General features: G+C 52.6%; 1 protein-coding gene across 2 annotated transcripts in view; it reads right to left on the bottom strand.

Annotated features, from left to right (window-relative positions):
- Positions 1–398: 398 nt before the first annotated feature.
- EFR3B (EFR3 homolog B) overlaps positions 399–16,491 on the bottom strand; it is a 69,741-nt gene continuing 53,648 nt past the window's right edge. For both annotated transcript variants that reach the window (XM_079791909.1, XM_079791910.1), the window contains exons 13-23: positions 14,738–14,910; positions 13,968–14,043; positions 13,393–13,554; positions 12,138–12,269; positions 11,432–11,499; positions 10,581–10,708; positions 9,770–9,861; positions 8,324–8,372; positions 6,927–7,033; positions 5,619–5,668; positions 399–5,189 (exon numbers count right to left, since the gene is read on the bottom strand). In XM_079791909.1, coding sequence (XP_079648035.1) covers positions 5,084–5,189; positions 5,619–5,668; positions 6,927–7,033; positions 8,324–8,372; positions 9,770–9,861; positions 10,581–10,708; positions 11,432–11,499; positions 12,138–12,269; positions 13,393–13,554; positions 13,968–14,043; positions 14,738–14,910 — 1,143 coding nt within the window. In that variant the 3' untranslated portion in view covers positions 399–5,083. The remainder of the gene's footprint in view (positions 5,190–5,618; positions 5,669–6,926; positions 7,034–8,323; positions 8,373–9,769; positions 9,862–10,580; positions 10,709–11,431; positions 11,500–12,137; positions 12,270–13,392; positions 13,555–13,967; positions 14,044–14,737; positions 14,911–16,491) is intronic.

Raw genomic sequence — 16,491 nt, 5'->3', positions numbered from 1 at the left:
CCAATGGGTGGTATAGATCAAAGTGGCTGGGAAACGTTTGTGTATGGCACTTACAGATACTACGTTGATGATCTAGGAGTTCACAATGAAAGCAAACCAGAATGCCCTGATGTAAGAGGAATCAGAACGCCAGATTCCTGAGACAAAGCCTCCCCCACTATCACGAAGAAATGGCCCACACCTTCCCATCAGAGGATGCTCCCATGCTGGGAATCCTCATGTTTACATCTTGGTAGCATCCTTTCCCCCTACGCTCTTTCCTTTTCAAGCAAGTGAAGTAATGGCAGGTGGTGGTGGCTAAATGTTAGTGGTTAATGTTGGTATTTTCAGATCCTGCTTGCATCTCAAAAAACCATTTACTTTAAAGAAATCAAATAGGCAACCATGTGGTGACAACATTAACATTTATTTGAAAAGGGCTTCATAAAGGCTCATTGGGAAATCACAACTAATAGTCCTAAAGAAGGATCTTGCTAAGAGTCCTTCTTCCCACACTCTCCGCCACCCCTCCCCCACTCCTCTTTTCCCTTCCTTAAAACTAATTTGACTCAATGAGTTTAAAATACAGAAAACTGCCACAGGCACTGATTCTGCACTTCCATATAAATACATCAGCTATTATATACATATACCGTCTACTAGGAACTACATTACACACACATGCATGCAGATGGGCACACACACGTTCAGCCGGGTCATGAAGTTCTAAATGGACACAGACTTGTTATAATGTGTGGGCTGCAGCATTTGTGGAGTTACAGCTCTGCACCCCACAGGCCAGAATCAACAGTCATAGAGGAAGAGCTCGAAAGGGGAAGACGAGGAGGCCCTAAGGTCTCCAGGAGGAGGAGCGTGCTGGTCAACCTGGCTGGTGCTAAAAGAGAGCCTGGAAATCTGCCTTCTGACCCCAACAGCCCCCAGGGCCCCAGCCACTGCCCCTGTGTCTTTTCCCCACTTCCCCAGCTGGCCAGGCCCGTATTGACTATCCTCTCCAGTCTTCAGATGTGGTTAGCTTTCCAAGGTGAAGAGGACGAAGCAGCAACACACTGCCCCAGACGTGAGGAAGATGTCTTGTTCCAGCACAACCTCCTGCCAGGCCTATGGGTCAGGGCAGTGGGCATGGCCTGCCCAAATGAGCTGATCTCCTTGTCTACCTTCAGTCTTTTTTTAAAAAAACTATATATTGATTTCAGAGAGGAAGGGAGAGGGAGAGATAGAACCATCAATGATGAGAGAGAATCATTGATCGGCTGCCTCCTGCATGCCCTCTATTGGGGATCGAGCCTGCAACCTGGACCTGTGCCCTTGACCAGAATCGAACCTGGGACCCTTCAGTCCACAGTCCCACGCTCTATCTACTGAGCCAAACCAGCTAGGGCTACCTTCAATCTTAATATTCAGGTAACAGCTCAGGTCTCGTCCTTTCCCACAGGCGCTCAGCCAGGGTAATGCCATTTCATGGTTATGAAGAGGAATCGGGAGAAACAGCCTCACTTCTCAGTGACACTCTCTGTACCCAGGTCAGGACTGGGGACAATGCTATAGCAACTGGAAGGTGTCCCGATCCAGAGGCCCCCAGGGAAGCCCAGAGGTCTGGCCTTTGAGCCATTGAAAGGTACCCCGAGGCTGTTCTAATTCTTAAGCCAGCTGAAACGTGTTCTCTGGGACCCAGACCATCGAGTGCAAAGGGCAGTGCATAGGTGACGTCATGCTTCTTCAAGCACTTCAGTCGGTCCCCGCCCCACCTTTTCACTGCTCATCTGTTTCTACTTGTGTCTGAGGTGGAGGGCTGCAGAGAGGAGTATCTGGGGACTTGTCTAGTGCTGCTGCTTCCCTGCTTGGGTTCCTTCTCCGGGGAGGAGGCAGTTAGGAGTCAAGAAACCACTTATTTCTTCTTTTCGGGGGAGGAAGATGACGACGGGCACTGGGGACCCCACTGCAAGGAAGGCAGGAGGAGCCTCCAGGATCACACTAGTGCTTCCTGCTGACCTGCTGCTTATGCCTGGACATGACTCAGCTAAACAAACAGAACTTTCAGATGTCAAGTATATTCACACCCATTAAGGTATGTCTGCAGAGTGCTAACTAAACCGACCCCTTGCCCATGAGGCAAGAGTCCTCCGTGGCTTTGGGGAGCAGTTGGCTCAAAACCACAGTAGACAAGGGGAGCAGAAAGGGCTGGTCACAAGACACGGTGCTGTCAGACGCTACGGGGCTCAGAAGGCAGGAAGCAGTGGTGGATGCGAGGCCCAGGGCCGGGGCGCCCACCAAACTGCTTGGCATCCATTCCCAGGGTTTGTGGAGGGGCACGTGGATAGGGGTGAAGGAGAACTGCTTGATTTACCATTTCATTGTCTGAGTCAACACTCACCTTAAACTTTCTGATTCGGAGGCATACTGGGCCAGAATCCAGGTTCTGCCTCCTGGCAGCAGGCAACCTAATATCCTACTGAGGGTGAGTTGAAATTGAATCTGGGAAGACGGCACTCAAAAACACGGCCAGTTCTCTAAAAGAATCACGTCTTTGCTATGCAGCTGTGACGGAAAGAAAAGGCTGCTTCGGACAGAGAAGAGGAAGGAGCAGCTGAGTGTATGAAGAATGGGAACCTTGCACCTTTTTCTGCACCCTGTTCCCAGGGAGGGGAGGGACAGGGGGACATCTGAGGGGACCTGCAGGTCTTTGGTCCTAGTGCTAGCTCTAGCAAGAGGCTCCAGGGCCCTGCCTCCCACATCCCAGAACCAGGGTCCCAAGGGCAGTGCTCAGGGTGCAGTTGCCCTGGGGGTGGACCCTAAAGTCAAGGAGGCACAAGAAAGAAACAGAGTTCCTCATCAAAGCCGAGCAGGGGATACAGATGGGAAGACAGGCTTGTGGCGCCAGATTTAGATTTCCTGCCCGGCCGATGAGGCTCAGTGGTGGAGCGTCAACCCAGGAACCAAGAGGTCACGGGTCTGATTCCCTGAGGTCAGGGCACATGCTGGGTGGCAGGCTCAACCCCCTAGTGGGGGGCGTGCAGGAGGCAGCTGACCAATGATTCTCTCTCATCATTGATGTTTCTATCTCTCTCTCCCTCTCCCTTCTTCTCTGAAATCAATAAAAATATATATTAAAAACAAAGATTTAGATTTCCTGTGAAGCTTCTCCCCAAAATTATTTGCCTTCAAGTTTGTTTCAAGTTATCTGAAACGTGGCTTCTTAATAAGGAGATATTAAAGTGAGGGGAAATCTCAGTTGATGCTTGTAAAGTTGGGTTGAGCACTAGCCAGAAGCCACGTGGCCAGGAGCCGGCTGGGCCCTGTAACCATGCCGGCCATCTGGAAGCTGCAGGCCCCTATCCCGGAGGCAGCGCCCAAGGGGGGAAATGACAAGATCAGGGTCAGGAAGCCCCTCCCAGAGAGAGCTGCGCGGTAATGGGAAAGGCATTGGTTAAGTGTGTTTCCTCCGAATTTGAGGAAATGCACCTGGGCTGATCGTCAGGCTCTCACTGCGTCTGTGCAGGGCCATGAAGGGGTGTGACCCCAGGGTGTCTGCTTCTGACCCCACCCCACGCTGCCTAAAATTGTACCCTACAAGGGATTCCTTTGGGGCGAAGAATCTATTCACCCTCTCTCTTTAAAAAAAAAAATTCTCCAGGGAAGAGTCATTTGGCCATTCACACCTTACTGTGAGTTACATCAGCTCAGAACAGCTGTGGGAAGTTCCACTGGAAGAGAATAACTATTTGGGGAGGCCCAGGAGGAGGCCCAGGCGAGGTCCAGCCAGAGGCAGCAGGGGACAGGAGACGAGAAAGGGGAAGGAAGCGCACAGCAAACAGACTCCTGGCTCCTCCTCGGCACACGGACTGGCTGGCGGGACTCCGGGGAAATGCAGAACGCAAAGGGGTCCCCACCGCTCTCCCCAAGCCTCGAGCTAGGCCAGGTGGGACTGAGGTCCGGACTTTGTCCAAAGAGTGAAAAAAGTCATTCCAGTATCAGGTGCTGGATCCTTCTTTCCTCAATGAAACATCCACAACGTTCATTGACTTCTGACATCTTTGAGTCCCAAAGTGCTCCTCCCACCACCACCATCCCTTCCCAGTGCCGCCCTCTCTGTCCCCTGCTCCCAGCCTCCCCTCCCGCCCCCCAGCCCAGCCAGGCCAGGCGCCTCTTCCCCGGGAGGTGCTGTGGGCAGGCCGGGCCCTGCAGTAGCTCCTCTCTCAAGTCATCTAGAACCAGATTATCTGGTCCTGCCCTCCCTCATCCCAGAAGCTGTAGAAACACACTGGGCTCCACAGGAAGAAAGGCGTTAAAGAGAGAGCTCGACTCGGAGAAACGTCCAGAAGGGAGAGAACCATGGGAGGGCCAAGCAAGCTCCCTCTGAACCAAGGAGGTGAAAGAGGGACCTGCCCACTTCTGCCGGCTGCGCCTGGGGGAGGAGGGGGCAGGCCCGGCCTGGGGAGAGCCGCCCCTCCACCTGCAGCCACCGGCCCTTCATGTCATCCTTTGCTGCCCCCTCCCGTGTGTCTCGACCCAGCTCCTGTTATAAGGGCTCAACATCCATTAATAATAGAAAGAATCACTAAGAGAAGCTGACAGGGCGAGTGGGAGAGTGGAAGAGACGCAGGAGACCTGAGGGCCTCGGGACGGAGCAGGGGGTGCTCTGAGGAGAACGGTCCCCCAGCTTCCAGCTCTCCCCGGGGCTTTCTCTAGATCGCTGTCTACAGGGTCCTTTGACCAACGGTGGCTCCATCCAGTCCTTCCTGGGGGGATGGCAGCTGTGCCCTCTCCCACCCCCACCATTAAAGCCTTACACTTGCTGCACCACCACACCACGCAGGAGCTGCAGGACCTCAGACCCTCCCCGCCCCCCATTCTTGGCCCCTCGCTGACACAAAGGAGACTAAAGGGTACAGTTGAGAGGCTTATTGGTCCTAGAGGGGCAGCTAGCCAACCCCTCAGGGGACACAGGGGAAGCGGGAGAGTCTGGGGCTCTACCTTGCTTAACTGGGAAGGTGACCTTTTCTGAGATCCCTGTTAGACGTGCACGTGGTAGGGGTGGGGTGTGAGGGTGAGCCCCACCCCTCCACGCAGCTCCACCTCTTGGAATTCAGTACACACACAGGTCTGGAAACTTCATCTCGTAGACGGGGATGGAGTGGTTCTGAGGCTGGCCGTAGGCTGCGGTGATGGTTCCGGACGGGCTGGGCGGGGGCCTGGGCAGGAGCACATGGAGGAGAAGGGGATGAGGAGCGGGTCCCACCCCATGCAACCAACTAGAGCAGCTGATTCGTGTTGCTCTTTGAGCAGGGACCAGAGCCTTTGTCACTCCATGGGTTCCCATGTTTCAAGTTGTTCTAGAACCTACAGCTCCATGCAGGCTCTACAGTGACAAGGTTGCTTTAGGAAGTAAAGTCTCAGCCTGGGAAACAAGGACCCCTGACTCTTTCCCAGGGTTCACTGAGCCGTCTCTTTTCCTCTCTATTCTCAACTTCCTTTTTGGGGAGAGTTGGTGGCTGACTCCAGCCCTGGAGACAGAGGCTGGGGAGAGGAGGACTGCAGACAGTGAGAGGAAGACTCGGGAGGAGGGCGCCCAACCCTGGGCCACAGAGGTAGGGGGCCCCGGGGCCAGGGCTGCCACTTACCGGATGGTGATTTCAAAGATCTGATTGAGTTTGCTCTGCAGCAGTGACGCCTAGACGCAAACAGAGGGAGAGTCAGCGCGGGGGGCCCGCACGCTGCGGGTGGTCATGAGCCCACCGGTCCAGAGCGCGCACTGGAGGTCTGGGCAGTGCAGCCTCAGGAAGGGATGGTGGGAGCTCGTTCCCAGCACTGGTCTGTGGTCCCTGGCTGTGGGTTCAGGTCAGGCAGAGCCGCCCGGCCACGGCCTGCGGGGGCAGCACAGAGACCCGGAGCACCACGAGGACTTCAGCAGGCGCTTCTTGAAGGACCCTTAGCTCCTCCAAGCAGGACGGTAGCGCCTGCTGGGCATGGAGTCAGGAGGCTCAGAGCTGGTTCCAGCTCTTAACTCCAAAGAAGCAGTGGTGCGTAATTGGCTCCGACTGCGTGAGGGAGCCGTGCACGTGTTCTGTGCCTGGGCCTCAACGCCGAGCTCATGAAATGAGCAGCATCTACTTCCTGAGATGGGACAAGAGGTCAGGATAATATAGGCCCCCCAAATCGACATTATACTTACATGTATTTATATATTATTATATATAGTTATCACAATAATTGGAAATATATATGCATATTATATTATATAATAAAAAGACATGTTTTTATTGAGAGGAAAAAGTACAATAAAGTATGAGTTATTTGTAACTTCTGAATGTTTACAAGTATATTTCATTGTTATTAAGAGGAACATTGTGACTAGTAAGTCCTGGCGTATAAAATCAATCTCAAGAAATGTTTGTGCCCTTCCCTTATACGAGCCCTTCTTTCCCCTTGCCTGGGGCCCCCTCTCTCAGGTCTTCCCCAGGCCAGCTGTTCATCCCCCGGCCTGCAGGGTCCCGCTGCAAACACTGGCCTTCGTTCCTTCCCCCTGGGCTCCTTCCCCATCACTCCGTCATGTGACGGTCAGACTGGCACCGACCTCACAAGAGTAGTCATGAGGATGAAATAAACTAACAGGTGTGAGATGTTCCGGTGCATCTCACAGATAAAGTGCTATGTACACACTTGCCATTATGATAATAATTGTTAAAGTCTGTCGGTCTGATGCAGGAGCTCCTGAGGTCAGGACTTCTTTCTTACATAAAAAGTGCGAGGTCTGGAGGCCGGTATGGCCAAGAGCCAAGTCTTTGGGTTCATGGGGAAGCCATGTAGGGCCAGGGTGTTGCTGGCGTCTAAACGCTAATTTCTGGGTGACTAACGTGCAAAGATCCAGCAACTCCGTCCTGCCCCGGACCCTTTGGCCCCTGAGGGCGGGCCCCTGTGGCCTCACTCACCCGGGCCCCGCAGTGCGCTGCAATCTCCTCGAAGGGCGCCTTCTGGAACTTCTCCACCACCTGCCGCCGCCGCTCACGCTCCTGCTCCTCCACCGCCACACTGTCCACTGCAGCACAGAGCGGGGTCAGCCCGCAGGGCCTGCCCCACTGACGTGGAGCTGGGCGGACTCGGCCCGGGAGCTGTCTGTGACCGCAGCTCCAGTCCCCCTCAGCTGATGGGCTGGGTGCGGGGCCCTGGAGGGTGTGGTGCCATCACGTGGCCCCAGCAGGTCTAGACCTTTCCCGAGGGCTCGGCGACCTTCCTTGCGTAAGGGTTTGAGAGCCAGTTGAGCAGACCCTGAAGCTGGGCTTTTAAAGCCCCAGGTAACTGCACTGCCACTAGGACTGTTAACGGGAAGTTCCTGGAATAGGAAGTGCTGTAGGGCAGGTTTGAAAAGGGACGTTGACAATGGAAAGGCCAGACAGACCACAAAAGCCAGCCCAGAGCCCCTGTGGCAGAGCGGTATGAAGGTATTTAGGTGTCTACATATTCCTCTTGGTGTCCAAATGAGTTAGAGAAAAAAGGGGAGGGGTCTCAAATGTGTCCATCATCCGCTGTTTAAGAAGGCAGAGAGTGTGTACGTTCAGGAGGACCATCAGTGACAACAAAAATAAAAGAGGTCTGGCATTTGAAGACATAATTTGTCATCAGCATTCAGAAAAAGTCTCTCATTTGGAGTACTTCAGACAGAAGACGTAATACTACATTTTAAAATCTATTGCCGCCTGCTGGTGTCGCTCAGTGGTTGAGCATGGACCCATGAACCAGGAAGTCACAGTTCAATTCCCCCCGTCAGGGCACATGCCCGGGTTGCAGGCTCGATCCCCAGTAGGGGGCATGCAAGAGGCAGCCAATCAATTATTCTCTCTCATCATTGATGTTTCTATCTCTCTCTTCCTCTCCCTTCCTCTCTGAAATCAATAAAAATATTTTAGGAATCTGTTGCCATTATTAAAGAAACACTAATATGATTTGTTCTTAATATATTTCATTGGTCAACTTGTTCTTCTGTATCACATTCTAACAAAAAACAGTCAAAGTCTTTATACACAACTGCTTTTTACCTGACTGTCTGTAACCCTCAGTGGATTACCTCGAAGGCAGCAGTCAGAGGAAAAGGGGTTGTCTGACCTAAGATACCCAGGGCAACACTGCTGAACCCTCACGAGAGCAGGGCTTCCCACTGCGGCTCTGGGAGCTGGGATGAGTTCAGAGGAAGCCACAATGTCTGCCCTCCAGTCTGTGCTGCATCATCCCCGGGAGGACAGCAGATGGGGCTGCACACACCCACTCGCTCGCAACCAAGACCCAGCTCTGCCCTCCCCTCCAGCCCGCTCCCTGGGGGCCTCCCACTTACCAATGGCCTTCTTTAGCGTCTCATAGGTGATCTCCTCTGCTGGTACTCGCTGCGGGAGAGGGGACCAGTGTTACAAAGGTGGAGCGGGGGAGGGATCAGAGGAGGCAGCCTTGGCTTCCTGAGTTACCTGGCAGCCCCCTCACGTCTCAAAGAATGTCCCAATGGGCAGAGACTCCCTCACACACCCACCTTCTCGCCAGGGTCTCCGGAAGCTCCCCAGGAGTAGTGACATGGGGGTGGGGAGGCTAATTCCTCATTAGAGTCTCCACTAAAAGAACCCATTATCCCCTCCCCCGGCTTGTCCCATTAAGCCCAGTGGGAGGAAAACACTGTGTAATAATAATTAAAAAAATCTTCAGACCCCTAACAGAAAATATTGGAAGCAAGAGGAGATTGTATTTACAGATGGCCGTACAATCTCAAATGTCAATTTCCAGAACTGAATAACATTTTTGAGGACTTATGGGATGTGGGTGGGGAGTAGCATCCAGCTCCTGCTGCGGTTCTAACATTTTTGAGATTCCCAGTCTTGTAGAGCTGGAAGGGCCTGGTTCAACCTCATTTCACTTCTCCAATTAGCCTCCTTCCTTCCATGGGAAGGTTCTAGATAAGCTCTGAAAAGCCCAGGACGGGAGGTCTCCCCCAGTAACTGAAGGTTGAGGGCATGGTGACAGGGAGGCTTGATCTCGACCCCAATGACTTCTCCTTGCTCCTTGGGGAAAGACTAAGTGTCCATACTGTCCTCCGTGGCCACACCAGCCCTAATGGGTAGAAACTGTCCCTCCCTCAACTCCGCAAGTCTTATTGTCCAAGTCCTCACTTCTTTCTCCCTCCTCCAAGTCCCCTCCCCATTGCTTTCCCATTTGAGAAGTAAATTTGGTATTTCCACTATGATTCCTTATTCTCCCTTTCTCGTGGGTACATCTGCTTTATTTTCTGAGGTAGAAGAAACAATGGCAGGGGAGATAGCACATATTCCGTTGTACAGAAACTAGACATTCACAGCCCTCAAGAAAAGATGGGGGAGAGATCTTTCAGCTGCAGCCTTCTCTTTAAAAGAGCACCTTTATGGGTGCGTCTCACCCTCATCTCTCCTATTAATCCTTCCGATTTCCAATATGGAGCATGTTTGTCTCCACCGTGAATGGCGAATGACAACCAACAAGTCTTTCAAGAGCGATTTTTTTATGACATCCTTATGGGAGTGCAGTAGGGAGGAAGGTGGATACAGATCATATCTTCCAGATGGAAATGTCTGTGGTCTATGGGATGACAGTAGGAAAACTGGACTTCCCTGAGAAATTTACTTTCTGTGCAACCTTAACTGTGTTGTGCAGTTAGAGGGGCTTGGAACATAGAGTGTTTGCCTCCATAGAAGGCAGGAGCAGGTGCCCTCCCCCGGGGATGCTGGGCTTCACCAGGACAGTGTATCGGGGAGACACTCACCTCCTCCCTCTCGGGGCTGTTCCTAGATTCCACCTCCACCTGCAGGGAAATGGTTTCTCCAATGCTCTTCCTCTTGGACAAGCGATCCTCATCTGGGAAAGGAGAAGCCAGAAGCTAGATTCCTAGCCATGGGGGAGCGAGCCAGGATCACGCCCCTGGCACCCTCTCCCACGCCTTCTGCTTTGCCTGGTCCACGTCCTCTGAGGGCTCAGGGCACGTGGAGTCTACAGCTGGATTTTACAGCTGAGCCTTCTCTGCCCATTTTAGGATGGTGAGTTCTGCTCTTCAGGACTAAGATTTTGAAATCCTTGATGAGCACAAAGAAGCTTCTTATAACCAGAAAGCATAGCTCAACTTGTGCAAGCGTCACCTGCTCATAGCACTAACTATAGCGTCATAGCTCCTGGCTGTCATTTGTGTAGCATTTACTATGCGCATTTGCCTTCATTATTTTATGTACTTTTCACACCAACCCTCTAAGGCAAGTACTGTTAATATACCTATTTTACAGGCAAGGAAATGGAAGTCGGTGACAGAGAGCTGGGTCTCTGTAGCCCATGTGTGGCACAATGGGGCCTCTCCCATCCACAAGCCAGGCTACCTTGTGGGCCAGTAACTTCTAAGGACCGTGCACAGAGGAGGAGAGGTGGGGAAATCCAGAGGATCTCACCATAGATCTCCACTGTGCCTTTCAGCCCTTGTGTGACATCCACGGTGCCATGGAAGGCGAATGAAGTCCCTTACACTCAGGCCCTTCCCTGGCCATGACAAGCCAGAGGCAGGCCTGGGCGTCCTTGAGCAGAGCTCATACCTGTCAGCTGAGGGATGTAGGGCAGGGAGAGCCTGTCTGAATTGTAGCCACTGCCCCCCAGGACTTCACTGATCTTGCTCTGGAGGAAGAGGAACTCAATCACCACTCCATCAAGATCCTGAGACAGCCTGGACGACAAGGGAGGGAAGAGGCAAGTGAGAGCCGTGGGTAACGAGGATGATTTCCTAATAACTTATTATAAAGGCAACACTCATTACACCAAATGACAGAGATGCAAATGGGGAAAAATCACCCATTGTACCACTTCCAGAGATAAGCTTCAGTGAGCAGAATCCTTCAGTCACTTACATTTACACACACACACACACACAACACCCCCCGCCCCCTTCCTGTTCTATGATCTATTTCATGTACCTCTTCTGTAGTGAATATATCACATTAGCTACTTTTTGAAACCATTGTAAATGGGCTAGCAGTCGTCTGCTGTGTGGATGGCCATAATTGATAAAGCCATCCCCTGGTGTTGGACATTTTCCCCCCAGAATATCTTTTCCTTGCGTTCCTCTGATGCTGAAGTGACATCAGTCTGACAATGCCACTTGGATTGATGGCAGTGTCATGTCTGGAACAATTGCTCCAGGATTCCTCCCCCATGGGCGTGGTCACAGCTCCCAGAGGTAGGATCACATAACCTATATGGTACATCTCATCGAGATGGCTCAAGGTGTGTATTACAGTCACATGCCTGTCAAACTTGACCCAGGACCTATGGGCCACGGGCAGGTTCTACTTTCAGCCCTAGAGCCCATAGAGGCCTAAGCCCCTGCCTCTGACAGGCCCACCTTCTTACTCAGCTGCCTTTGATTTCCTGGACCATGTACACTCCTCACCTGGGCTTCTCCACAAACACATCCTCAGGGAGCATGTACGGAGCCTCTTTCTTCCTGGTCTCTATCACCTGGAGTTTGGGAGGAATCACAGGGTCAGAGCTGGGTGCAGCAGGGTGAGGGGGCTCCGAACAAGCAAATGGAAGAGCTCCGGCCCACTCAGTATTTCCTCCCTCCTGCAAATCGGGGGCAGAGCGCCCTACAGCGGGCTTCTGAGGGAGAAACTCAGACCACAGGGACCCTCAGAGCAGCCGGGCGGTCTGCTCAAGCTCTCCCCCTGACACATATGCACTCAGTGTCCTCCGAATGCTGGGGACTTAGCTCCCAAGAGACTGTTCTTTCTTGCTTCTGTGACCTGTTCCTGGTTTCTCTTTAAACCTGGAAAACGGAGCATAGGTCACGCTGTTCCCAAGCCCTGGTGCACTGCAAACACATCCTGCTGACAGTGACATGTTGAGTTTCCCTCGGTATCCTTTGCAGATTTTTGACAAGGACGGTGAAAGTTATTAAGATGGTGAGAAGTGGGAGGATAGTTGGCAGGCAAGTGTATGGGGGAGGCAAGTACGCAATGATGCTACTATTTTTAATGAAGAGGATGACTAAGCATGGGGCTCGTGCAATTAAGGAAAAGTTCTGGGGAAACCCCAAGTTGAGAGCTTCCTGAGTTCTCACAGTCACAAGGACACCTCAGGGTCATGAGGACACCAACCTCATGGATGTGCTGGCAGAAGGCAGGCACTGTCGTCAGCTGGCTGATGAGGTTCAGGTAGGCCGCGCACAGCGCGAAGAGGGCGCAGCGGTTGTATACAGGCAAGTTCTCTTCGTTGACCTGGGCCAAGTCCTGTGGCAACACCGAGGGGTGTTTGCAGCTTTTCATTGACAAACTCTACTGGTGCCCCACCTTCTGCCTAACCTCCCCACAACCGTAGGGGTTTGTGTTAGCCTTTGAGTTTGACATGCTTGCCCTAGTAACTCCCACAACTTTCTCAATTTAACATGTGAACCCAATGTAGCAAGCCAATCCTGTCCTCCAAGCATCATGCAAGGTCTGTAGTGAAGGAAGCAGCGTCCTAGAGGTGGGCTTAATGATGAGTGATTGGATAGTCAAAGTCACGAAAGCTGGAACTGCAAAGTGGGGGTTGAGGTCATCGGCTCTCATGGATTGTTCTAGGGACCATTCACTTCAGCTTTAATAAGGATGGCTTCTGACTGCCAGGAAATGATGAGGCAAATGCTGAAAGAAGCTCAGGCTAGAGCAGGGGGCCATCTCCCTGATTGAAGACAATCATAGCATCTAGGTTGGCCTTGCAGGATTTAGCACTGTCAAGCAGGTGGCCTAAGACTGGCCACCACTGAATTTCTAGGCTTGCCACAATTCAGGATGCAATGCCCGCCTAGCTTCAGGCCCCTGGAGACCCTTATCTTTGAGATCTGAAGGGCATACCCCAGTGCCTGGAGTGTACTCCCACCCAGGCAGACTTTGAAAGTCTAAAGCCCTATGTAGTGTCACACTGCCTGCCTAAGAGTCACAAGGGAGGCCTGTTGAATCTACAGGCCCCCAGGCTTAGGACAGAACTGGAAACACATATTTTTAATAAATGCTTGAGGCGATTCAGAAGCAAATTTGGGAACCAGATGATTTGCTTTGGAATCACTCAGGGCTTACAAGCACCCCCTTGGCAATCCTTGGAGTCCCATTCAGACTCTTTAAGAGGCTTGAAATACTGAGGGCTAATGACCCTGTTCCCTGGGTCTCCTTTAGCCTGAGATTGGGGTGAAGCCATGGAGTACACATTCTTCATGGTTCACCTACAGGGCTACGGCTGGTGGTCTTCATGGAAGAATGGCCAACCAAGGGCACAGTATTCCCAGCGCCAAAACAATTGTTAAGCAGCTGCTACCCAGCACTCTAATTAGTGCTTGGTCACAACAGGTCCTCCCCGATCCTGACCCCCATGTCCCACCTGAATAGCCAGCACCAGACGGATGAGGTCTACCACCACCTCCTCGTTGGCCAGCTCGATGCTGATGAGCGCCAGCAAGCTGTAGAGTGCCTCGTAGTGCTTCTGTGTGTTCGTTTCCTCCTTACAGCTCAGGTAGATGTGTCTGTAGAGCTGCTGGGCGTGCTGGAGATGGGGATAGGGGCGTGGGCAAGGCCACCGTGGCAGGCCAGGAACAGGGGGAGCAAGAATAGAAAAACTCATCTGAAGAAAGTGGGAAAGCTGTGTATTCCCCACGTCCACCCCCAGGGAGAGGACGCCCAGTGCACGTGAACACGTGCAGGAGTGCATGTTTAGGGAAGGCTGGGTCCAGTCAAACCAGCAACAACAGCTGCTGCCAAAGTTGTTTCAGGAGCAGAACACAGTCACTGGCCTGGTCCTCATTCTGGCCTTGGTGATGGGTATGACCCTAGGGGCTGCTCATCCCGCCTACACAAAGCGGGAGGAGGCCGGCTCCGGGAGCAGGGGTCAGCAGGGACTGGGGTCCCAGGGCCTGGCCTGCTGGGGATTCACTGTATCTTGAGGTAACATTTGCTAACCTTCTTCATGAAGATGGTGTCCTGTCGGGAGCACTTATCCACTTTCAGCTTCAGGACAGAGATGTCACTGAGGGTACTGGAAGGGGACATGAGGGGCCACCTTAGCCCATGTGGGAGGCCAGTCGGAGCTCATGTGGTGTCACTGGGCTTCATCCCGAAGTCATGGGTTGTACCAAGGCCTCCCAGTGCTCCTCCAGCCCTGGTTCCTAACCCACTCTCTACTTTCTCCCACGTTCTCTAGTTCCTGTCCCCTTTTCTTTTTTTTAATTTATTTTTTAAGATTTTTATTGATTTCAGAGAGTAAGGAATAGGGAGAGAGATAGAAACATCCATGATGAGTGAGAATCATGGATCGGCTGCCTCCTGCAAGTCCCCGACTGGGGATCGAGCCCACAACCCGGGCATGTGCCCTTGACCGGAATCGAACCTGGGACCTTTCAGTTCGTAGGCCGACGCTCTAGCCACTGAGCCAAACCGGCTAGGGCCCCTTTTCCTAAATATTGATCTAGATTATTCTTTTCCTCCCCATCTGAAAACTCCCTTTAGTAGGAGCTATTTATCTCTCAAATCTCCAATCCATCCCCTATCTCCCCCAAATCAAGTGCTCTTTCGATCACTCTTCCCCCTCACGGGGCCCCAGGGTCAATGTCTGTGATCAGTTCTCTGGTGGGTCTCCCTGAGTCTCTGAGCTGTCTTCCTATCTGCATGTGTGGCCCGATCAGGAGTCTTCTCCCATCACATATCAACAGGGGAGGGGGCCCCAAGTTCACCTGATGGAAGAGAACTTGTGGCGGTTGCCATGACGATCAATAAAACTGATGAGAATCTCTAGAACGAAGAGACGGATCTCTGGGTCATCCATGAGGGCGGTGGACAGAAGGCGGTCAAGGAAGTTGCTGGGCAGGGCCGACATCATATTGCTGCACTGGAAACCTAGGGACACCTGCAAGGGAGCCCAAGATGGCCGTGCTTAGGAACGCTGGCCCCCGCAGGTACAGGGAGGAGGTGGAGGAGCAGCCAACAAAGGTTGGGTCTGCAGCATTCACCCTCTCTGGGCATCTCCCAGGCCAGATCCCCCAGTCCAGACCACCCTGGACCCTGGATGCCTTAGGCAACTTTTTTGAACGCACCAACATCCGAGACAACCTCCTCAGCTCAGCTCAGCAGCCATGTGGGTGGATGGGGACCGTGCGCAGGAACTTGAAGTGGTTAAAAGCAAGCAAGGGATGAGCACCAGGGGAGCAGGAGTCAGGGAGCCTCTGAACTTATGTCCCAGGCCATCGGCACAACCGACAAAGACTCACGGTGAACACAAGGCTTACTAGGCGGGTGGACAGTCCCAGAGCGACGGACAAACAGCGGAAGAACCTACAGCTGGGCTGCGGAGTCAGAACCTCCGCACACGACAACCACCAAGAGCACACACAGAGATTGCTCACATCTCTTCTCGCGCGGCCAGGAAAGGGGTCTTCTGATCAAAGCCAGTCGGCAGAGACACAGCCTACGTGATGTCAGAGCCGTCAAAAGCAGCGAAGCATATTGACTGTGAAGTCCCTACGTTCTAAGACAATGCCTTGGACGATTCAGCAGGCCCTGGAGGAGCTAGCAAAACCTGGCGCCATCCATGGCAAACACCAGTGCTCTCTGAAGGGGGATGTACCTGAGCGCGCCCCAAAATGTCACCTTACTAAGATGCCAGGTACAAATCAGTGAGGGATGTGAAGAAATGGGAGGAGTCCACAGGTGGAGGAGGGAACCAGACGTGGGCAGCATTAGCATGAAAAGCCTTGATAAACATAGAGTGGCATGAAAGGCGTGGGCTGGGGGCGGGAAGGGAGGGCCTGAGTGGGAGTGAGGGGATGTGCAGACGGCCATGGCTGGAACGGAGCAGGCTGAGGGATGCGATGGGGCGTCTAGAGAGGGAAAGGGCATCGGAGACCTTCCAACTTCCGTCTGAAAAGACAGGCGTACCCATTGTGCTTCGCAGATGTTGCATTGTTTTACAAACTGAAGGTAAGACCCTCCGCCGGCACAAAGGCTCTGATGGTGAAGGCTCTGATGATGATTAGCACTTTTAGCAAGAAATTGTTTTAAAAATAGGATATGTACATTAGTTTTAGACATAGTGCTATTGCGCACTATACAGTATGTATAGTGTAAACGTAACTTTTATGTGCACTAGGAGACCAAAAAGCTCGTGTGTCTTGCTTTATTGCACACCCGTGTCATTGCCATGGTCTGGAACCGAACCCGCAATATCTCCAAGGTGTGCCTGTATGAAATCTAGATGTGCCTCAACTGGCAACTGAGACCTACACTGTAACAAGAGGCAACATGTGGGGAACAGCATTTCCAGAAAATTCTGTGGTTGTGTTTATGATAGGCGAGGAGAGATGGAGATAAAAGCAACTGGGAGAATCGTGTCGTTGTGAGATGTCCGGAGTTGAGGCCAGGGCTGTGCACAGGGAGAACTGGGGAGCTTGTTACAGACACAGAGTCAGGACCCCACGCAGCCTGATGGCTC

Source organism: Cnephaeus nilssonii (genome assembly GCF_951640355.1).
Source record: "Cnephaeus nilssonii genome assembly, chromosome: 15".
Taxonomy (NCBI): domain Eukaryota; kingdom Metazoa; phylum Chordata; class Mammalia; order Chiroptera; family Vespertilionidae; genus Cnephaeus; species Cnephaeus nilssonii.
This window is presented reverse-complemented; position numbering and strand designations above follow the sequence as displayed.